The following is a 25347-nucleotide window of genomic DNA, read 5'->3' on the forward strand; positions in this document are numbered from 1 at the left end:
ACTAAACCATGCACACATTTGTTGTGTAACACTTTTACTTTTGTCTTACAGCAAAAACATGTGGAAATTGAGAGAATACCCAAATGGGTAAAAATGGTTAAGAAGTGGGACAAATACAGAAACAGTGACAAGGTAAAATTAATAACTTGAAGGTCAGGAGCAATAAATCAGAATTTGCATTTTTATGAGACAGTGAATTTTGAAATCAAAATTGTCAAATTTATCCAAAATTCACTGACTTATATTGCAATAAAGTAAGCAACAATTCAAATATATCTGGTAAAGTACTATCACTATTTAGAGTCCAGATTTCATGCTTTAAAATGCACATACTGATTTAATCTCATATATCATAAGACTCCTGCCTCTGGTCAGTTTCTGATCATAACAAAACATAATATTGATTCATGTAAACAATCTATGCTTATTTATTAAACACATGTCTCCCAAGATCAGTTGTAATCAGTATGTCTTTTATAGCCATCACATTTCCTCTTATGTCCACTTATGTTCAACAGACTTGTCACCCCTCCCTGGAAATTACATTGTGAAAAAGTTTATGGCTTGCTTTTTTTATCCCTTCATCTTGAGATAGATGGGCAATGGACAAGTCACAACGAGCCATTTTTTTTCCTAGTATACCTCCATCTGATTTGTACTACTTGAGTGTCCTTGTATTGCTTTCGGCTCTGATTGAAATGGAATTACGACAAAGTCTGCTATAATTCTGTGACCTCCACTGAAGAGAGAGTGACTTAAAAGCTCTCTAATAGGCTTTCTTTTTCTTATTTGCATTACTGAGCCTTCTAGTACAGTTGCAGAACCAAAAACCTAACTGGTCTACCACACTCCTCAGTGCCCTACCATTCACTGTGTAAGACCTACCTTGGTTGATCCTCCCAAAGTGCAACACCTCACATTCGCCTGCATTAAATTCCGTCTGCCATTTTTTAGCCCATTTTTCCAGCTGATCCAGATTCCACTGTAAGCTCTGATAGTCTTCCTCGCTGTCTGCCACACCCAGAGTTTTCGTGTCTGTAAATTTGCTGATACAGTTAACCACATTATCATCTAGATCATTGATGTAGATAACAAACAACAATAAACCCAACACCTAACCCTGTGACACCCAAAAGCAAATGGTCACAGGCCTCCAGACAGAGAGGCCACATTTAGATGGAGATGTAACGTAAAGATTTTTACTTCTCGTGTATGTGAAGGATGTAAGAAATAAAGTCAATTCAATTCAATTCAATTTACTACCATTCTCTGGCTTCTCCCACAAATCCAATGTCTTTGCTTTTCAATCTCTGTCCTTAATGCTGATTTGTCACCATTTTTGATTCTGCCCATGACAGTGATGTTGTCTGCAAACTTAAATATGGCTTTGGAGTAGAGGAGGGGACTAAGTGCACAGGCTTGTGGTTCATCTGTGCTGATGAAGATTGTGGAGGAGATGTTTTTGCAAATCTGAACTGACTGCGGTCTGCAAATGAGGAAATTGAGGATCCAGTTGCACAATGATGTATTAAGGGCAAGGTCTTGAAGCTTGTTGACTGGTTTGGAGGAGATGATAGTATTGAGTGCTGTGCTGTAGTTGACAACAAATATCCTGATGTATCCTTCATTATCCAGATGTTTCAGGGCTGGGTGAAGAGCCAGTGAAATGGCGTCTGCTGTTGATCTGTGGTGACAGTAGGCAAATTGGAATGGATCCATGTCAATTCTCAGGCAGGAGTTGATATGTTTCATCACCCACCTCTCAAAGCACCTTATGACAGTGGATGTAAGTGCTACTGGGTGATAGTCATTGAGGCAGGTTACAATGTTCTTCTTAGGCACTGGCATAATTGAAACAACCTTAAAGCAGCTGGGTATCTCAGACTGCCAAAGCGAGTGGTTAAAGATGTCAGTGAACACTCCATCCAGTTGATTAGTACAGGTCTTTAGTACTTGGCCAGGTACCCCATCAGGGACAGATGCTTTACGTGGGTTCACCCTCCTGGAGCATCCTCTCTTGTCAGCTTCAAAGACTGAAATCACAAAATCATCAGGGGCTATGGGAGTTTATGAAGCTTCCTCCACGTTTTGATGGCCAAAAAGAGCATCGAGGTCATTGAGTTCATCTGGGAGTTGTCACCTAAGTCGCTTGGTTTCACTTTGACCTTGTGATTACTCAGGTGTTTGGCCGTGCATTCAAGCCCTTCCACAGTTGTTGAGCATCCTTCAGTCCTTCAAATCTGGTCCAAAATTGCCACTTTGTATGTGAGATGGATTTCCAGAGATCATACCTAGACCTCTTGTATCTATCTTGTTCGCCAGACATGAATACCACTGATCTGGTCCTCAGCTAGTTGTGGATTTCATCATTCATTAAGGGCTTCTGGTTGGGGAAGACCAAATAATTTTGTGGGGAGAGGCTTGTCTATGACTGTATTTATGAACTTGGTGACACCATGGTTTATTCATTTATATACTCTGGGAGTCCTTGAACATGGCCCTGTCCACCAACTCAAAACATTCCTGAAACCACCCCTTTCCCTCCCGTGTCCACCTCTTAAGTTACCCCAACATGCCATTTCACTGCATCCACATGCCCCTTTCAACAACCAGAGTCAATAGCTGTACATTTTGGGCCTATGTTGCTAGTTTAGGAAGGTGCTTAAACCATTGAAGGCTTTGGGCTATTTAAAAATCATTATTAGGGCAGATGTGTAGTCTCAGTTTCCAGCATTCAACTTGCAATGTATTCTTGGCTGCTTTTTATACACTACTGTGAAATTTCTTTCTATTTCTGTTAATAGAACCAAATTTCAAAGGTGAGGTACATCAAACAGAAGCTGTGTCTTTGCATGTGGATCTTGAGTGACTAATGGCATATTTCTGCACTGTGTTCTCCTTGAGTCCCAAATATGATGGAGGAAATTTTATCTTTGAATAAGATACAGAGATTCATGACCAGGGTAAAACCAAATTTCAAACCCATTGAGAACAATTGAGACTAATATTACATATATTGAAGAAATGAGAAATAGTAACTGAAAGTGTTGGAAAAAATGAGTGGATCAGGTTACATCTGTGGAAAGAGAATGAGAGTTATCATTTTAGGTCAAAGACCTTTCATCAGAACTGAGATAATTAGAAAAAAAGTTAGTTTTAATGTGCTAAGAAGTTGGACAATGGAGGTGTCCCTTATGGGGCGAGACCAGGGTTACTAAAGGTCTCCTGTTTTATACAGGCCTATTTGGTTTTGGGACTTTTACACAAAATTAAAACCAAAAGGAAGATGCTGAAAGCACTTATCAGATCTGACAATGTCTGTGGAGAGAAAAAAAAACTTAATTGATATTACAGTTAGATAATCTTACTGAAGAACGGGCCAGTTTTGATATGAGCAGAAAAAGCAAGCTGACTGAATTGCTGTATTTGTTATTGAACCCAGAGGACTCAATTACAAATTAAATGGAAGATGAGATGCTGATACATTGCACCTCAGTAGAACATTGCAAGAGACCACACTGAGATAAGTCAGAATGTGAGTGGGATGGAGAATTAAAGAGGCAGGCAACTGGAAGCACAATGTTGTTCCTATAGACTGAATGTAGCTGCACTGCAAAGTGAGCACCCAGTCTGAATTTGTTTTCTCTGGTGCAGAGGAGAACAAATTGTGAGCAATGCTCTCATCTGAAGAAGCACGAATGAATTACTGTTTTACTTGGAAGGACTATTTTGGTCCTGATGGGGATGGGTGAGATAAAAGAGAAAGTGTTGATGCCATGTGTTTAGGGAAGGTGGAAGAGTTAACTAGTGAGTCAAGAACGGATCAGTACCTTCCAAATGCCAAAAAGAAAAGGGAAAGTAATTCTGGGAGCTGAATCTTGTTGAAGGTGACAGAAGTGCCTTCATCCAAGTCATTATACAAATTGTAAAATGTTGAGGTTCTAGGACTGACTTTAATGGCATTGCTTGTTATACCTCACCAACAGCAAAACACTACTCTTTGTTTTCTATTAGCCAGCCAATCTTCTATCCATGCTTTTATGTTCCTTCGTATATCATGAACTTTTATTTTACAACAACCTTTGACATAACACCTAATCCAATCTAAATATGATTATGAAGACACGTAGTCCTCTTTTATTGTCATTTAGTAATGCATGCATTAAGAAATGATACATTATTTCCTCCAGTGTGATATCACAAAACACAGGACAAACCAAGACTGAAAAAAACTGACAAAACCACATAATTATAACATATAGTTACAAATAGTGTAACAATACCATAACTTGATGAAGAAGTCCGTGAGCATTGTAAAGTTCAAAGTTTCTCAAATGTCCCACATCTAATGCAGACGGGAGAAGGAAGAAGAAACTCTCCCTGCCATACCGACCACAATCCGACTCTGAGTCATCCGAAAACTTCGAGCTCTGATCAGCTCTCCGACACCAAGTACTGAGTGCCATCTCTGTCGGAACGATTCAAGCTCCTTCTCGGTCGCCAAAAGCAGGCAAGGCCGGGGATTTTGAGGCCTACCCTCCGAAAGATTCCTGACCACACAATAACGACAGCAGCGGACGGACATTTCAGAAATTTCTCCAGATGTTCCTCTGTGCTTTCACGTCCATTCTCTATCAAATCAAAATTGTCCACGGCTGCTATTTAACAGATACAATATTATTTTTCACCAGAGGGCTGCGCACACGCAGGCGCGCTGCCATCTTCTCCTCCCGCTGAGCCGCGGAGGAGAAATATGGTATCTCCACTGATTCCTCCTTACTTTTTTAAGGAACTGTAGTAAATAGGTCCTATCCCCTAAATCATGTTGCTTGATTACCTTGTATTTTCCTAAAAACCCTGCTACAATATCTTTAATGATGTTAAGCTAACTAGCTTGTAATGTCATGCTTTGTGCAGTCTCCTTGCCCTTTAAAAACAAAGTGTTTGCTACTTTGCAATCTCTGATGGAACCATTCTCAAGCCTTCCTTGAATCCAGGGATCTTTGGAAAATCAAATCAATGTGTTACCTATCTCGAACAAGCACCAAAAATATTGGATGCACTCAGCAAGTCAGGGCATATCCACAAAGAGAGAAAAAAACAGTACATGTTTCAGGTCGATGATCCTTCAACAAAACTGTTGAAATATGAGAAAACAAGCATATTTCAAATTGCAGTAGAGCAAAGGGAATACTTATGATGAGGTGCAGATCAGAGCGGTCAATTTAATTGTAATATTAAATACCAGCAGTTAGAGATCGAAGAGAAAGGAAACATAGAAACTTAGAAAATAGGTGCAGGAGTAGGCCATTCGGCCCTTCAAGCCTGCACTGCCATTCAGTATGATCATGGCTGATCATCCAACTCAGAACCCTGTACCAGCCTTCCCACCATACCCCCGATCCCTTTCGCCACAAGGGCCATATCTAACTCCCTCTTAAATATAGCCAATGAACTGGTGTCAACTGTTTCCTGTGGCAGAGAATTCCACAGATTCTCCACTCTCTGTGTGAAGAAGATTTTCCTAATCTCGGTCCTAAAAGGCTTCCCCTTTATCCTCAGACTGTGACCCCTCGTTCTGGACTTCCCCAACATTGGGAACAATCTTCCTGCATCTAGCCTGTCCAATCCCTTTAGGATTTTATACGTTTCAATAAGATCCCCCCTCAAATCTTCTAAATTCCAGAGAGTATAAGCCTAGTCGATCCAGTCTTTCATCATATGAAAGTCCTGCCATCCCAGGAATCAATCTGGTGAACCTTCTTTGTACTCCCTCTATGGCAAGATTGTCTTTCCTTAGATTAGGGGACCAAAACTGCACACAATACTCCAGGTGTGGTCTCACCAAGGCCTTGTACAACTGCAGTAGAACCTCCCTGCTCCTGTTTATTTCAGGAAATAAAAGGACTATTTAAGACTGTAATTCCCAATGAAAATATACAGCCTTAACAATTGGCAACATGATCAGTTAACAAACAAGGGAAAATCTGTAGATGCTGGAAATCCAAGCAACACACACAAAATGCTGAAGGAACTCAGCAGGCCAGGGAGCATCTTTGGAAAAGAGTACAGTTGATGTTTTAGCCTGAGACCCTTCATCAGGAGTGGAAAAAAAGATGAGTGGTCAGAGTAAGAAAGTGGGGAGATGGGGAGGAAGAACCGCCAGGTGATGGGTGAAACCAGGAGGGGTGAACCAAAGAGCTGGGAAGTTGATTTGTGAAAGAGATACAGGGCCGGAGAAGGGGGAATCTGATAGGAGAGAACAGAATTCCATGGATGAATGAAGTGAATAGGAGCACCAAATGGAGATGATAAGCAGTTAAGGAGATAAGGTGAGAAAGAGAAATGGGAATGGGGAATGGTGAAAGAGGCAAGGGGGTATGACTGAAAGTTCGAGAAATCGATGTTCATGTCTTCAGGTTGGAGGCTATCCAAACAGAATATAAGGTGTTACTCCTCCAACCTGAGTGTGGCCTTATTGCGAGGGTAGAGGAGGCCATGGACTGACATGTCAGAATGGGAATGGGAAGTGGAATTAAAATGGGTGGCCACTGGGAGATTCTGCTTTTTCTGGCGAGTGGAGCATAGCAGCAAAGCAGTCTCCCAATCTGCGTTGGGTCTCACCGATATACAGGAGGCCACGCTGGGAGCACTCGATACAGTACATGACTCGAACAGACTCACAGGTGAAGTGTTGCCTCACCTGGAAGGACTGTTTGGGGCCCTGAAAGGAAGGGTGGGAAGAGGTATAGGACAGGATTTGTTCCACTTGCAAGGATAAGTGCCAGGAAGGACAAACGAACAGGGGAGTTGTGTAGGGAGCGATCCCTGCATGCTGGAGTGGAAGTTACAGAGAATCCTGTACTGGATGTGGAGGCTGGTGGTGTGGTAGATAAGGACAAGAGGAACCTTATCCCTGGTGGGGTGGTGGAAGATGGGTTGAGGTCGGACATGCGGGAAATGGAAGAGATGCGGTTGAGGGCAGTGTTGATGGTGGAAGAAGGGAAGCCTCTTTTTTGAAGATGGAAGACATCTCCTTAGTTCTAGACTATTCCTTAAGCCTGTTTTTGGCATTGTAGGAACTATTCAGGAATGTTTCCAAAACAGGAACAGTTATCTCACTGCCACCTCTTACACAAACATCCCCCCCCCGCCCCCAATGCTCCAGATTTAACAATTTGCTCAGTTGTATTTCCCTAGTGATGGTATGCTATAGTTTTAAAAGTGCTGAATGAATTTGATGCAGATGATTAAATACAATTTTGAAATAGTTTGTGGAAAAAGTCAAAGTAGAGATTATGCTTGAAAAGACATAAGCAAGAGTTAAAATGGCATGCAAATTAATTTTTTTTAAAGATTTATCAACATCAGGGGTAAAATTTGTGATGAGTAGGAGTTACCATTGTTCTTTAAATCGGACTAGTTTTAAGTAGTTATTGACTCTTATGCATTGTCCTGGAGACTTCTAGAATTAAAAGTTAAATAAAAGAAGATTTTTCCAATATTATCCATTAGTTGTGCCTCAGGTACTATTAGTTCTGTTAGATCCTGAAAATGTACTGAACTTCCCTTTGCACTGGATTAAAATACAGATGACCACAAGGGATGTCAGGCTTCTGTTCCTAGAAAACAGAGTAACACACATAAAATGCTGGAGGAACTGAGCAGGCCGAGCAGTATCTGTGGAAAAAAAAGTACAGTCGACGTATTGGACCAAAGCCCTCCAGCAGGATCCTAGAAAACAGACAGTATTGAGAATTCCTGCAACATATTGAAATATTTGAATTCTATAAGAGCAAATTCCTATCAAATGTGTGCTGCTTTACATATGCAAAAATGGTATACAAGAGATATTTCCAAATATCACCTGTATACCATTTTTACATTAATAATCTGTTGTGGAAGAAGTGTGCATTGACAGGACCTGAACCATTTTTTTATTTGGAACACTATGCTGCTTAATTGGGGCAGGAGACTTGTTGAACAGTTTTTAAGTAGCATCAGTCACGTGTTATTAGAAATAACACTGTGCTTCAAAGTTCAAAGTAAATTTAATATCGAAGTGCATATATGTCACCATATACAATGCTGAGATTAATTTTCTTGTGGGCATTCACTGTAAATACAAGAAACACAATAGAATCGATGGAAAACTGCCCGCAACTGGACAGATAAACAACCAATATGCAAAAGACGTCAAACTGTGAAAATATAACAAGAAAAAAAAATTGAATAACCAATAAATATTGAGAACATGAGCTGAGGAGTCTTTACAGTGTCTTGAAAAAGTATTCAGCCCTCACAACTATTTTCACATTTTACTGTTTCATTTTTTAAATTTAAAATATATTAAAGTAGGATTTTTTGAGGTAACCTACAAAATGATGAACATCATGGTTAATCAAAAGAAAAAATCCAAAGCCTATCAACAGTTTGCTAAAAAATTAAAAACCAAACTTGTGAGGCTGAAAAAGAATTCATCCCCTTTGTGATTACTACGCTAACTTCCCACAGATGCAACATTACATATCTCCTTACAAACTCAACCAATTTGTTGAAGTACAAAATTGGAAGATCACCTAATTTTCAATGTATTAATAAGAATAAATGCCCCCTCTCTCTGTAAGGACCAACAGTAGGATAGATTTTCAACTGACCAAACAAAATGAAGACAAAAGAGCATTCTGGGCAGGTCAGGGAAATAATAATAGAAGCACAAATCTGGTGAAGAGTACAAGACCATCTCAAAGGCACTGAACATACCTTGGATCTCAGTGCAGTCCATCATGAAAAAGTGGGAAAAATCTGAAACCTCATGGCCTAGGTCAGGTTGCACCTCCAAACTTGTTGCCAGAGAAGAGGCTGCCGTGACACTAATAGTCACTCTGAGCTGCAGAAGTCAGTGGCTGTAACTGGAGACAAAGTTCATGGCTCCACAATCTTTATGACCTTGAAGGGCTTGTTTATGGTTGGATGAGACTGAAGTGGAAATTTTTGGCTCCAATACTAAGCAGTACATGTAACATTAATCTAATAGGGTGCATCAACCACCCCTACTATAAAGTCTGGTAGAGGTAGCATCATGCTATGGAGATGTTTTTCATTTGCAGGGACTGAAAATCCGGCCAGAATTGATGGGAAGATGAATGCTGCTAAATAGAGAGATCCTGGATTAAAAACCTGCTAGCCTCTGTCAGAAAGCATAAACTGGAGAGGAAGTTAATCTTTCAGGAGGACAACAACCCAACGCACACTGCCAGAACAATCATGGAGTGGCTTCAAATGAAGAAAATTGATGTCCTTGAGTAGCCCAGTCTGAGTCCTGACCTTAACCCGATCGAACATTTCTGGCAAGACCTCAGGATTGCTGTCCACCGCCACTCCCCAGCTAACCTGGCACAGTTTGAGCAATTTTGTCTGAAGGATTGGGCAAGTTTGCTCCATCACATTGTGCCAAATTAATAGAGACTTGTCAAAAAACACTACTGGCTGCAATAGCTGCAGGAGGTGGTTCAACTAAGTACTGAGCAAATGGGGATAAATACTTTTGAACTGCTGATATTTTGGTTTTGAAGTCTTTAGTTTCTCATGCTTTACAATTTTCCCTGTTTTTTGGGCTCTACTGTGGGGAAAAAAGGGAGCATATGATCCACAAATAAAAATTCTCAGTTAAATTGATCAAAATCCCTTCAGTAAAACTCATTTATATAAACAAAGGTTTGGTAACAAACGTTTGGGCTGAATACTTTTACAAGGCACTGCTAAAGTGAGTCCATTGGTTGTGAGAACAGTTCAGTGATGGGGTGAGTGATCTTGAGTGAAGTTATCCCCTGGGGCTCAAGAGCCTGTTGATTGAGAGGTAACATCTGTTCCTGAACCTGGTGGTGTGTGTCTTGAGGCTCCTGTACCACCTTCTTGATGGCAGTAGCAAGAAGAGAGCATGGCCTGGGTGATGGGGGTCCTTGATGATGGATGCTACTTTCCTGCAACAGTACTTCGTATAAATGTGTTCATTGATGGACTAGTGTATATCCATTACTTTTTGTAGAATTTTCCATACAAGGGTGTTTCCATGCCAAGCTGTGATGCAGCAAGTCAATATAGCGTTCACCACACATCTATAGCAGTTTGTCAGTGCTTTAAATGACATGCATGTCATCTGAAACACTGACAAACTTCTATGAATGTGTAGTGAAGAGTATATTGACTTTGTAATAGTACTTGCGTGCTAGACCCAAGACAAATCCTCTGAAATGGTAACACTGAGGAATTTAAAGTTGCTGACCCTCTCCACGTCTGATCCTCAGTGAGCTCATGGACCTCCATTTTCCTCCTCCTGAAGTCAAAAATCAGCTCTTTGGTCTTGCTGACATTGAGTGAGAGGTTGTTGTTGTGGCACCACTCAGCCAGATTTTTCATCTCCCTCCTATATGCTGATTTGTCATCACCTCTGATTCGATCAGCAACAGTGGCGTCTTCATCAAACTTAAATATGCCATAGGAGTCGTGCTTAGCCTCACAGTATAAAGTGAGTGGACCATGGCTAAACACACAGCTTTATTGTGCACCTGTGCTGATGGAGATTATGCAAGAGATGTTGTTGCCAATCCAAACTGACGGGTCTGCAAGTGAGGAAATTGAGGATCCAGTTGCACAGGGATGTATTGAGGCTAAGGTCTTGAAACTTATTGATGTTTTTTGCACCCTTTTAACTATTTCCATGAAACTTCAGCTATTTAGGGGGCAGCCACTTAATTGGGCCAAAATGTATTGGTGCCGAAGTGTCTGAATTAATGGAATCCACTCTATTTCTAATCAAAAATATGCAATCAGAACAGAACGACCTAGAAATATTTCATACATCTGGCAGCACTTGTGAAATGAAAACAGAATTAACTTTTGAGATCTTCAACCTGAAAGATGTCGATTTGAAATATTAACTCTGTTTTGGCGCTATAGATGTTGCCCATCCTGCTGAGTTTTTCCTTCATTTCAGATTTCTAGCATGTATAGCATTCTTTGAAAAATTAAGTACACGATTAGGTTTTCTATAAAACTTGGTATTCAAGCAAGTTATGCATTCATGGATAAGATTAACTGCCCTGTGTTCTATTTCAGATGATCCGTCGAGTTTACAAAGGAATCCCACTGCAGCTTCGTGGTCAGATTTGGTCACTACTGTTAGATTTGGAAAAGTTAAAATCTGAAAATGAAGGGAAATATGAGGTAAATCATTTAAGACATTTACTGAGTTAGAAATAGGCATAATGTTTATCATTTTTATATTTTTGTCTTCATTCATTTTTCAGCTCTCAACATATGGGGACTTTGCAATGACAAACAGTGCCTTTGGCCATTGAGTTTCTTGTAACAGATAAATCTCCAGGAGAGATCGCCATTAGGCAATTCATGTGAAACAGCTGACAAGAATTTACTGATGGGTAGATGATAAAACGGAGGGTGTTTAAATATTTAAAAAGGCATAAACTCAGGCCAGTGGTGTGTTTGAGATTTAGATAGTTTATATGGGTGCCATGGTAGCATAGCAGTTAGCGCAATACTATTACAGCTCAGGACGTCAGAGTTTGGAGTTCAGTCCGGGTGTGCTCTGTAAGGAGTCTCCCCACCGAATGCATGAGTTTTCTCTGGGTGCTCCGGTTTCCTCCTACAGTCCAAAGATCCACAGGTTAATTTGTCATTGTAAATTATCCTGCGATTAGGTTAGGGTTAAATTCAGGTTGTCAGTGGCGGGGGGCGGGGGGAGGTTCCTGGCTCGGATGGCTTGAAGGGCCTGAAGGGCCTATTCCATGTTATATCTCAAAATGAAATAAAAACTATTTTGTGAAACTTCAACATTGTTGTCCATTTCTATTGCAGAAAATGAAAATACAAGGACAGAAGTTTTCATCAGAAATTAAACAAATAGATCTTGATGTAAATCGCACTTTTAGAAACCATATCATGTTTCGAGATCGATATGGTGTGAAGTAAGTGATTTAATTTTTCATCGAATGCAGCTGTGCCTCTTTTATCCATTATTTTCTTCTAGTCTTCCTTCTTGCATGGCTGCTGACTTTACTTCATCTACCCAGCAAGATTTTAGGGGAAGAACCCATATGATAGAATCATTAGATGGAAGTGTCTTAGTTCTTCTCCTCAACTTGTAACTCAGAATTATGTTATAGAATGTTAATGTAAAAGCATTTGGGCATGTATTACTATTTTAACAGTATTGTCACTACCACCCAGCCCATTTCCAGTTAAGCATTTTCATGTCGTTCTTCAGATGTAATTTTTGGGGCATAATTTATCACAGTAAACATGGTAATCTTAAAGACGTGCAGCACAGAAGAAAGCCATTCAAACATTTCTGCCCCCACTAGCTCTTTAAACCAGCAGTCATAGGTGGTTTATACAGTTACGTTTAAATCCCTGTCCAACTCGCATCTGAACTATTTCTGAAATCAGATTCCATCGCCTTTTCAGATAATACTACAGATGCTGATGTCTTCCTGATTGAAACTGTATGGCGTCATTTCTTGCTATTTTGCTGGAGGTTATGAATGTATAACCTTTAATTGTTGAATCATGTTAATGAGAACAGTTGGTCTCCCGACCCGATCAAAACATTTCATCAATTGAAAGTCTTTACTGAATCACCTGTTACTTCCTATGGTGCAAGGACAACAGACCACCCTGAATCAATGTAACCATTCAGGAATAATACTGTATCTGAGACTCAATCAGTGATTTATAATGTTCCAGACTGATTTATTTAATATTTTATATTTATAAATTTAAATAGCCTATTTGTCTTTCAAATCACTTCAATAACATGTTTCTCCAACTTTAATTTCTGAAAATGCATACCAAGGTCTCACTTCATCCTTTCATGGCTGTGGCTAGAAATTGATCGGTTTTGGTAAAAACCCATTAATTTGTTGGTGCATGATGTCTGTAAAATTGAGTTGTACACAAGGTGACAAGCATTGGAGAAGGGTTGTATTTGGTGGAAGATTAATAGTGTTAGTGGATGATAATTGAGTCACTATTTGGTGGTGAAGATCATGATGGGGTGAGAGGAATAAATAGGCAGATTGATGGTAGGTGGATGGTCATGTTTGGTTGCGAGGCAGATTGGGTTGCCAGCAGAATGTCATCACAATGAGTTACCTAAAAAAAGATCCATTTATTTGGTCACTTAGCACCACACTCTATGGTATGAAAGTTGCTCACTACTTCACAAAATTGAGAACAAGATTGCTTCTGACCTCACCCTCAATCTTTGACACTGTATGCATGCTTTCTGATATAACAGATATTTCATTGTGCATATGTTTCAACATTATCTGTTAGTTTTACAGCAGAATTTTTGCACATTCTTGCTTGCCCCTCATTACAGTAGATTTGTGGCTATAGGTTCCTCTATATTGAATACAGTCTGCAGATGCACAGTGACTCACCACAAGTAGATATCAGCTCTAATCTGGCCTCTGTGGTATGCAAAGGTCATTTTCAATGCTTTTAACAGTTAATGCCAGATTTAGTGAAGCAACATTTTCATCTTAAGAACATAAGACCATATGATATAGTAGCAGTATTAGGACATTCAGCCCATCAGATCTGTTCTGCCATTTCATCATGACTGATCCATTTACTCCCAATTCCAGTCAGCTGCCTTCTCCCCTTAACCTTTCATGCAATGATAATAAAGAAACTGTCAATTTCTGCCTTAAGTGCATCCAGTGACCTGGCCTCCAAAAATGCCTGTGGCAATGAATTCCACAGATTCACCACCCTCCGGCTAAAGAAATTCCTCCTCATCTCTATTTTGAGGCTGTGCCCTCTGACCCTAGATTACCCCACCATAGTAAAAATCCTCTCCACATCCATCTATTGAGGCCTTTCACCATTTGATAGGTTTCAATGAGGTCACCCCTCAATCTTCTGAATTCAAGTGAATACAAGCCCAGAGTGATCAAACGCTCTTCATATGACAAGCCCTTCAATCCTGGAATCATTTTTGTGAACTTCCTTTGAACCATCTGCAGTTTCAGAACATACTTTCTAAGATAAGGTGCCCAAAACTGCTCATAATACTCCATGTAAGGCCTCACCTGTGCTTTATAAAGTCAAAACATTACATCCTTGCTTTTAAATTCTAGTCTTCTTGAAATGAACGCTAACATCAGAGTTTCCTTCCTTACCACAGCTTCAACCTACAAATTAACCTTTAGGGGATCCTGCACAAGGACTCCCAAGTCCCTTTGTGCCTCAGTTTCTTGTATTTTCTCTCCATTTAGAAATTAGTCAATCATTTCATTTCTTCTGTTAAGGTGCACTTCCCGACACTATATTCCATCTGACCTTTCTTTGCCCATTCTCCTAATCTGTCTGAGTCCTTCTGTAGCCTCTCTACTTCCTCAGAGCTACCTGCCTCTCCAGATATTTTCATATCACCTGCGAACCTTGTAACAAAGCCATCAATTCCATCAGCCAAATCATTGACATATCATGTAAAAAGAATTGGTCCCAGCACAGACCCCTGTGAAACAATGTGAGTCACCAGCAGTCAGTCAGAAAAGGCTCCCTTTATTCCTACTCTTTGCCTCCCGCCAATCAACCACTGTTTTATCCATGCTAGAATCTTTCCTGCAATACCAATGGCTCGTAGCTTGTTAAGCAGCCTCATGTGTGGCACCTTGTCAAAGGCCTTCTGAAAATCCAAGTACACAACATCAACCAATTCCTCTTTGTCTATCTTGCTTGTTATTTCTTCAAGAATTCCAACAGAATTGTCAAGCAAGATAGTCCCTTGAGGAAACCATGCTGACTACAGCCTATTTTGTCATGTGCCTCCAAGTACCTTGAGACCTCGTCCTTAATAATCAACTCTAACATTTTCCCAACCACTGAGGTCAAACTAACTGGCCTATTGTTTCCTTTCTTCTGCCTCTCTCCCTTCTTGAAGAGTGGAGTGGCACTTGCAATTTTCCAGTCTTGCAGAATCTAGTGATTCTTAAAAGATTGTTTCTAATGCCCCCACAATCTCTTCAGCCACCTCTTTCAGAATTCTGAGATGTACACCATCTGATCTTATCTTCCTTCCGACCTTTCAGTTTCCCAAGAACCTTTTCTTTAGTAATGGTAACTTCACTCACTTCATGACCCCTGACACTCTCAAACTTCAGGCTACTACTGGTGTCTTCCACAGTGAAGACTGATGTAAAATACTTATTCAATTCATCCACCATTTCTTTGATCCCATTACTATCTCTCCAGCATTGTTTTCCAGTGGTTCAGTATCTACTTTCACCTCTCTTTTACACTTTATGCATCTGGGGAAACTTTTGGGTTAATATTAAAAATTATTGGCTAGCTTACTTTCATATTCCATCTTTTCCTTAATTAGTTTTTAGTTGAATCGTGTTGGTTTTTAAAAGCTTCCCAATGCTCTAACTTCCCAGTAATTTTTGTTTTCTTATGTGCCCTCTCTTGGGTTTTTGTGTTGGCTTTGACTTGTTAGCCACGGTTGCGTCAACTTGCCTTTAGAATACTTCTTCCTCTTTGGGATGTATATATCCTGTGCCATCCAAGTTACTTCCAGAAATTCCCGCCATTGCTACTCTGCTGTCATCCCTGCTAGTGTTCTTTTCCTATCAATTCTGGCCAACTCCTCTCTCCTGCCTCAATAATTCCCTTTACTCCACTGAAATAATGATACATCTGACTTTAGCTTCTCCTTCTGAAATTACAGAGTGAAATTGCTCATATTATGATCTCACCTTAAGCTCCCTAATCAAATCCAGTTCATTACACAACACCCAATCCAAACTTGCTTTCTCCTAATGGACTCAACCACAAGCTGCTGTAAAACGCCATCTTGTAGGCATTCTACAAATTCTTTCTCTCTTGAAGTCTAGCACCAACCTGATTTTCCCTACCTATCTGCATATTGAAATCCCCAATGACTATCATAACATTGCCCTTTTGACAAGATCTTGGCCACTGTTAGGACAATAGAAAATAGACAGTAGGTGCAGGAGTAGGCCATTCAGCCCTTTGAGCCAGCGCCACCATTCACTGTGATCATGGCTGATCATCTACAATCAGTATCCAGTTCCTGCCTTATCCCCATAACCTTTGATTCTGCTATCTTTAAGAGCTCTATCCATCTCTTTCTTGAAAGCATCCAGAGACTTAGCCTCCACTGCCTACTGGGGCAGAGCATTCCACATATCCACCACTCTCTGGATGAAAAAGTTTTTCCTCAGAGCCGTTCTAAATAGCCTACCCCTTATTCTTAAACTGTGGCCTCTGGTTCTGGACTCACCCATCAGTGGGAACATGCGTCCTGCCTCCAGCGTGTTCAATCCCTTAATAATCTTATATGTTTCAATCAGATCCCTTCTCATCCTTCTAAATTCCAGTGTATACAAGCCCAGTCACTCCAATCTTTCAACATATGACAGTCCCGCCATCCCATGAATTAACCTTGTGAACCTACGCTGCACTCCCTCAATAGTGAGAATGTCCTTCCTCAAATTTGGAGACCAAAACTGCACACAATACTCCAGGTGTGGTCTCACCAGGGCCCTGTACAGCTGCAGAAGGACCTCTTTGCTCCTATACTCAATTTCCCTTGTTATGAAGGCCAGCATGCCATTAGTTTTCTTCACTGCCTGCTGTACCTGCATGCTTGCTTTCAGTGACTGATGTACAAGAACACCTAGATCTCGTTGTACTTCCCCTTTTCCTAACTTGACTCCATTTAGATAATAATCTGCCTTCCTGTTCTTACCACCAAAGTGGATAACCTCACATTTATCCACATTAAACTGCATCTGCCATGCATCCGCCCACTCACCCAGTCTGTCCAGATCACCCTGCATTCTCATAACATCCTCCTCACATTTCACACTGCCACCCAGCTTTGTGTCATCTTCAAATTTGCGAATGTTACCTTTAGTCCCTTCATCTAAATCATTAATGTATATTGTAAACAGCTGCAGTCCCAGCACTGAACCCTGAGGTACCTCACTGGTCACCGCCTACCATTCTGAAAGGGACCTATTAATCGCTACTCTTTGTTTCCTGTCAGCCAGCCAATTTTCAATCCATGTCAGTACTCTGCCCCCAATACCATGTGCCCTAATATTGCCCACTGATCTCCTATGTGGAACTTTATCAAAGACTTTATGAAAGTCCAGGTACACTACATCCACTGGCTCTCCCTTGTCCACTTTCATAGTTACATCCTCAAAAAATTCCAGAAGATTAGTCAAGTACGATTTCCCCTTCGTAAATCCATGCTGACTCAGACCTATCCTGTTACTGCTATCCAAATATGTTGTAATTTCATCTTTTATAATTGACTCCAGCATCTTTCCCACCACTGACGTCAGGCTAACTGGTCTATAGTTCCCTGTTTTCTCTCCCTCCTTTCTTGAAAAGTGGGACAACATTAGCCACCCTCCAATCCACAGGAACTGATCCTGAATCTATAGAACATTGGAAAATGATTACCAATCCGCCCACGATTTCTAAAGCCACCTCCTTAAGTACCCTGGGATGCAGACCATCAGGTTCCGGGGACTTATCAGCCTTCAGATCCAACAGTCTCTCCAACACCATTTCCTGCCTAATATAAATTTCCTTCAGTTCATCCATTACCCTAGGTCCTTTGGCCACTATTACATCTGGGAGACTGTTTGTGTCTTAGCTAGTGAAGACAGATCCAAAGTACCTGTTCAACTTGTCTGCCATTTCCTTGTTCCCCATAATAAATTCACCCGTTTCTGTCTTCAAGGGCCCAATTTTGGTCTTAACTATTTTTTTCCTTTTCACATACCTAAGGAAGCTTTTACTATTCTCCTTTATATTCTTGGCTAGTTTATCTTCGTACCTCACTTCTTCTCCGCGTGTTGCCTTTTTAGTTATCTTCTGTTGCTCTTTAAAGGAGGCCTGTATATAACTCCAATCAGGATCTTTTAATCCTTGCTGTTTCTTAACTCTACCCACAAGGATTATATATCTTCTAATCCTGTGTCACCATTTTCAAATTATTTGATTTCAATTTTAACCAAGAGAGCCACCTCACCCCCTCTGCCTACCTGGCTGTCCTTTCAATATAATGTGTAAAATTGGAAATTAAGTTCTCAATTATAATCTTCTTCAAGCCACGACTTGGTGTTGCCCACAACGTCATACCTGTCAATCTCTACCTGTGCTACAAGGTCATTGACTTTATTCTGTATACTGCATGCATTCAAATATAAAACTTTCAGTCCTGTGTACTACACCCTTTTTGATATTGTCTCCCTTTTACTTTATACTTTATACTTTATTGTCGCCAAACAATTGGTACTGGAACGTACAATCATCACAGCGATATTTGATTCTGCGCTTCCCACTCCCTGGATTATAAATATTAAATATTAAAAATAGTAAAAATTAGTAAATATTAAAATTTTAAATTATAAATCATAAATAGAAAAATAGGAAAATGGAAAGTAAGGTAGTGCAAAAAAACCGAGAGGCAGGTCCGAATATTTGGAGGGTATGGCCCAGATCCGGGTCAGGATCTGTTCAGCAGTCTTATCACAGTTGGAAAGAAGCTGTTCCCAAATCTGGCCATACGAGTCTTTAAGCTCCTGAGCCTTCTCCCGGAGGGAATTGGGACGAAAAGTGTGTTGGCTGGGTGGGTCATGTCCTTGATTATCCTGGCAGCACTGCTCCGACAGTGTGCGGTGTAAAGTGAGTCCACGGACTGAAGGTTGGTTTGTGTCATGTGCTGCGCCGTGTTCACGATCCCACTGACTGCAATTTTGCACTGTCATCTGCCTGTCCTTCGTGACAGTCTCACTGCACACTGCCTCTCCTTGTAATCATATCACTTCGTTCCCATCCCCTACCAAACCCTCCCCAACAACTCTAGAAAACCTCCCTTCAGTGATACTCATCACCCTCAGGTTCAGGTGTAACTCATCCCTTTTGAACAGATGATACGTTGTCCAGAAGAGATCCCAATGATCCAGAAATCTGAAACCCTACTCCTTGCACCAGGTTCTCAGCTATGCATTCATCTGCCAAATCATCCTATTCTTACCCTCACTGGTGTGAAATTGCTACCCTAGGTGTCCTGCTTTTCAGCTTTCTACCTCACTCTCTAAATCCTTTCCTCAGGACCTCCGTGCTTTTCCTACCTATGTTATTGCTGCCAATATGTACCAAGACCTCTGGCTGCTTACCCTCCACTTTAAGAATGCTGTGGACCAGATTCGGTATGTCCCTGATCCTGCCACTTAGGAGGCAACATACCATCCGAGTGTCTCTATTGCGTCCATAGAATCTTGTGTCTGCTCCTCTAATTATGGATTCCCCTATCACTTAAATAGTCCTCCCCCCCTTCCCTTCTGAGCCACTGCACTAGCAGCTCCAGTTCCTTAAGATGTTCTCTGTGGACCTCCAGCTCTGTGCGCCTGGTGCAGATGTGGTTATCTGGGATGCTTGAGGTCTTCCAGAATTCCCACGTCTCACACAAAGAACACAACACAGCCCCTACAGCCAATCTCTAATTATAAATTTACGGGCGAAGAATGAAGAAGATACTTACCTCACCCAAGCCTGATGATCCAAAGCCTCCTCACTCTTAACACTGGCCCACTTCAACAATGTCCACTCCACTTGTCCCTGCCTTATTTTTATTTGCCTTTGCTAAGGCATGAGGCCTCCTGTACTGATTTGACTATACAAAGAAATTTGGACTTGGATATATGAAAGCAAAAAGACATGACAATTGGTTAAGATTGTGTAAGAACAGGGAGGAGAAAAGTATGTACTCTTGAAGTTTCTCTGCATCTTCCTCACCACCTGCATGGGCACTCAGCTTTGTATTATCAATAAACTTTCATATATTCCCTTTGTTCTGTTCATTAAAATCATTGATATATATTATAAACAACAGTGGCACCATTCCCAGCAGCAGCACACTAAACACAACCTGCACACCTGAAAATGATTTGTTTATTTCTACTCCACTTTCTACCTATTTACATTAATGCCAATGTATAGCCCCATTCTTTTGGTCCAAGTATAAAAGGTGGTTAAGAGGTTATTGAAGGATTATTGGAAGTCCAGATACAACACATAGATTGGTTCATCATCAGCTAATCTGCTTTCTGCAACTTTAGTAATTGTACTCTAACAAATTTAATTTCATTAATCCACAATGGCTCTTCCCAATCCTGTTGTATTTTGTAAATGCTTATCTAGCGATTCCTTAATAATAATGCATAGGTTCTCCACAACTGATGTCAGGCTAACACTAGTTTCCATTTTTCTTTCTTCCTCTCTTAAAACTTAGGTTATATTTGCTACCACCCAATTAGTGCAATAATTCTGGAAACTAAGGAATTTTGCAAGATGATAATCAGTGCTAACTCTTTAAAATGCAGGTCAACAGATAATAGGGTTCTCAGTCTCTTTAATTCCAGCAATGCTTTTTTCCCCACACATTACAAATTTCTTTCATCTTCATTCATTTTAAACCACAGAATCAGAATCGGGTTTAATATCACTGGCATATTCCTGTTTTGCAGCAGGAATATATTAATAAAAACTATAAATTACAATAAGAACAAATATACTGCATATAAAATTGAATTAGTGCAAAAAGAGAGCAAAACAAGGAAAAAAATAGTGAGGTAATGGACATTGGCAGAGACCCTTCATCAGGACTGATGCTGCCTGACCCACTGAATTCCTTCAACATTTTGCGTGTGTTGATCCAGATTTCCTGCATCAGGAGTCTCTCTTGTCACCCTATTGAGATGTAAGAAGGGGAGAAAACACAAAAGAATGTGGTTCTCTTGCAGGCAAACAGCAGAATACATCTTGTGAATTAAGGAAAGATACAGAAATTAAATACTTTACAGCTGTCTTCAAGGAACAATTTACAGAAAACTGTTGAAATCACGTTTCAGAGGGTACAGGAGTGAGGTAGGTCAGTTGGTAGAGTGGTCTCACAACAACAACCTTGCACTCAACGTCAGTAAGACTAAGGAATTGTGGACTTCGGAAGGGGGAAGTTGAGGGAACATGCAGCAGTCCTCATTGAGGGATCAACTGTGGAAAGGGTGAGCAGTTTCAAGTACCGGGTGTCAACTTCTTTGAAGATCTATCCTGGGCCCAACATATTGATGCAATTATAAAGGTGGCATGACTGCATTATATTTCATTAGGCGTCTGAAGAAGCCAAAGACTCCAGCAGATTTCTACAGATGTACTGTAGAGAGCATCTTAACAGGTTGCATCGCCATCTGGTATGGAGCGGCAACTGCACAGGATCTGAAAATGCTGCAGAAAGTTGCAAACTCAGCCAGCTCCATCTTGCTCACTAGCCTCCCCAGCATTAAGGGCATCTTCTAAAAGCGATGCCTCAAGAACTCTGCATCCTTTATTATGGATCCCCATTACCTAGGATATGCCCTTTTCTCACTACTACTATCAAGGAGCTGGTACAACAGCCTGAAGATGAAAAACACTCAATGTTTTAGGTACATCTTCTTCCCCCTCTGCCAACAGATTTATGAATGGGTAATGAACAGATTCACAATCCACAAGATGTATTCTGCTGTTTGCCTGCAAGAGAACCACATTCTTTTGTCTTTTCTCCCCTATTACATCTCAATAGGGTGACGAGAGACTCCTGATGCTGGAAATCTGGATCAACACACACAAAATGTTGAAGGTATTCAGCGGGTCAGGCAGCATCAGTCCTGATGAATGGTCTCTGCCAGAAACGTCAACTGTTCATTTTCCTCCATAGATGCTGCCTGAACCACTGAGCTCCTTTGGCATTTTGTGTCTGTTGTTACTTATCAATAGAACTGTTTAAAGGCTATTAATTCAATCAATCATTTGTGAGTAGTTCAAAGTTCAAAGTAAATTTATTATCAAAGTACATATTTGTCACGATATACTACCCTGAGATACATATTCTTGCAGTCATTCACAGAAAATACAAAGGAAAACAATAGAATCATTGAAAAACCACACACAACAAAGATGGACGAACAGCCAATGTACAAAAGACAATAAATTGTGCAAATACATACTAGTAATATTATAATTAATAAATGCATAAATAAGCACTAAATATTGAGAAAACAAGTTATAGAGTCCTTAAAAGTGTGTCCATAGGTTGTGTAATCAGTTCCGTGTTGGGGTGAGTGAAGTTATCCCCTCTAATTCCTAATGGTTGTGGGGTAATAACTGTTCCTGAACCTGGTGGTGTGGGACTTGAAGCTCCTGTACCTTTTGCCTGATTGTAACAGTGAGAAGAGAGCATGGGCTGGATGGTGGGGGTCCTTGATGATGGATGCTGCTTTCTTGCAACAGCACTCCTAGTAAATGTGCTCAGTGGTGGGGAGGGCTTTATCTGAGATGGACTGGGTGTATCCACTACTTTTTGTAGGTTTTTCAGTTCAAGGGCATTGGTGTTCCCATGGTCACGATGCAACCAGTCAGTATACTCTCCACCACGAATGTATATAAGTTTGTCAAAGTTTTAGATGACATGTCAAATCTGTGCAAATTTCTAAGGAATTAGAGGCGTGCTGTGCCTTATATACAATGGCACTTACCTGCTGGACCCAGGACAGATCCTTTGAAATGATAACATCGAGGAATTCTAAGTTGCTGGACCCTCTTCACCTCTTAACCCCTGATGAAGACTGACTCATGGACCTCTAATTTCTTCCTCGTGTAGTTAATAATACGCCAGATTTTCAACCTCCCTCCAATACGTTGATTCATCACCAGCTTTGATTCGGTCCACAACAGTCAGCAAACTTAAATATGGCATTTCAAATTCATGATCAATTGTGATGGTTAAACAAATTCAGTTAGAACAGACAAGGCAGGACAAGTGATGTGTTCCAACTGTGGTATTATAGGAACTGATGAAAATTTTATGATCCATGATAAACATATTTATATTGAATATACAACATTGAGTATGTTGTTCAAGGAATTTCAGTTGAGATTTGGAATTCCTGACTAATATATGCAATTCAACAAGGAGACGAAAAATTACCAAGTTATTTTGTTCCAGGAGAATTTCAAACCCATTACTGTGGACACGAGGAATTCTGCAGAGGCTGGAAATTCAAGCAACACACATCAAAGTTGCTGGTGAACGCAGCAGGCCAGGCAGCATCTCTAGGGCCGAAACGTCGACTGTACCTCTTCCTAGAGATGCTGCCTGGCCTGCTGCGTTCACCAGCAACTTTGATGTGTGTTGCCATTACTGTGGAATTTATTTATCATGATGTATGTAATAGTGAGGCTAAGACTAGAGGAAGTCAGCCTCGCACTTGGCCAACAGGTGTGCAATTCTTGTAGCCAATGTCAGTGAAAAAAGAATTAGCAGTGAAAGGGGGCAGTGTAGTTCAGGTTTCAAGATTCAGGATTCAAGATTGTTTAATGGCATTTCCAGTACACAGGGGTAAAGGAGAATGAAATAATTGTTACTCCAGATCCGATGCAGCACGAAACAAACACAATACTCCCTCAGATCCCATCGTCAGCTCCTGGTCCCTCAGAGGCTCCATCTTCCTCTCACCCCAACCCTCCCCTCTCCACTAACACTACCAGCCTCCCTCCCCCCTCTGATCCCAGCTCTCATCCTTGCAGGTCTTTACCAGCTCCTCCAACCTTCAACTCTCTGAGGCAGAGCGCTTTGTCCTCAGTAAGGGCCTTACCTTTGTCCGCGTGAGCCATGACGCTGAACTCTTCTTCCGCCGGCTCCATCTTCGAGCCTACTTCTTCAACCAGGACTCTCCCACCCCCACTGATAACCACTTCTCCCGTCTTCAACCCTCCTCCTCTTTATGAACACCCTGCTCTGGTCTTCTGCCTGCTCCGGATCTCTTATTTGCTAACTGCCGACGGGACATCAACCATCTCGACTTCACCACACCTTGTTCCAACTCCAACCTCACCCCTTCCGAACACTCTGCTCTCCACTCCCTCTGCACCAGTCCTAACCTTACTATAAGACCCGCTGATAAGGGAGGCGCTGTTGTAGTCTGGCATACTGACCTCTACCTCGCCAAGGCACAGCAACAACTCGATGATACCTCCTCTTATTTACCCCTCAATCATGACCCCACTAAGGAGCACCAGGCCATTGTCTCCCACACCATCACCAACCTTATCAGCTCTGGGGATCTCCCATCCACTGCCACCAACCTCATAGTTCCCACACCCCGCACTTCCCGTTTCTACCTCCTACCCAAGATCCACAAACCTGCCTGTCCGGGTAGACCCATTGTCTCAGCTTGCTCCTGCCCCACCGAACTCATTTCTGCATACCTCGAAACTGTTTTATTCCTCCTTCTTCAATCCCTTCCCACCTATGTTTGTGACACTTCTCACGCTCTGAATTTTTTCGATGATTTTAAGTTCCCTGGCCCCCACTGCTTTATTTTCACCATCGATGTCCAGTCCCTATACACCTCCATCCCCCACCAGGAAGGTCTCAAAGCTCTCCGCTTCTCTTTGGATTCCAGACCTACCCAGTTCCCCTCTACCACCACTCTCCTCCGTCTAGCAGAACTAATCCTTTCTCTTAATAATTTCTCCTTTGGCTTCTCCCACTTCCTCCAAACTAAAGGTATAGCCATGGGCACCCGTATGGGTCCCAGCTATGCCTGCCTTTTTGTTGGCTTTGTGGAACAATCCATGTTCCAAGCCTATACTGGTATCCGTTCCCCTCTTTTCCTTCACTACATCGACGACTGCATTGGCGCTGCTTCCTGCACGCATGCTGAGCTCGTTGACTTCATTAACTTTGCCTCCAACTTTCATCCTGCCCTCAAATTTGCCTGGTCCATTTCCAACACCTCCCTCCCCTTTCTTGATCTTTCTGTCTCTATCTCTGGAGACAGCTTATCTACTGATGTCTATTATAAGCCTACGGACTCTCACAGCTACCTGGACTATTCCTCTTCCCACCCTGTCTCTTGCAAAAATGCCATCCCCTTCTCGCAAGTCATCCATCTCCGCCACATCTGCTCTCAGAATGAGGCTTTTCATTCCAGAATGAAGGAGGTGTCTTCCTTTTTTAAAGAAAGAGACTTCCCTTCCTCCACCATCAACTCTGCTCTCAAATGCATCTCTCCGTTTCACGCACATCTGCTCTCACCCCATCCTCCTGCCACCCCACTAGAGATAGGGTTCCCCTTGTCCTCACCTACCTCCCCACCAGCCTCCGGGTCCAACATATAATTCTCCGTAACTTCCGCCACCTCCAATGGGATCCCACCACCAAGCACATCTTTC

At 41.4% G+C, this 25347-nt stretch overlaps 1 protein-coding gene across 1 annotated transcript in view; it reads left to right on the forward strand.

Annotated features, from left to right (window-relative positions):
- LOC134354261 (USP6 N-terminal-like protein) overlaps positions 1-25347 on the forward strand; it is a 181742-nt gene that overhangs the window by 85666 nt on the left and 70729 nt on the right. Inside the window, exons 5-7 of the mRNA XM_063063165.1 lie at positions 52-132; positions 11119-11226; positions 11878-11987. Of these exons, the coding sequence (XP_062919235.1) occupies positions 52-132; positions 11119-11226; positions 11878-11987 (299 nt within the window). The remainder of the gene's footprint in view (positions 1-51; positions 133-11118; positions 11227-11877; positions 11988-25347) is intronic.

Source organism: Mobula hypostoma, chromosome 11, assembly GCF_963921235.1.
Source record: "Mobula hypostoma chromosome 11, sMobHyp1.1, whole genome shotgun sequence".
NCBI lineage: Eukaryota > Metazoa > Chordata > Chondrichthyes > Myliobatiformes > Myliobatidae > Mobula > Mobula hypostoma.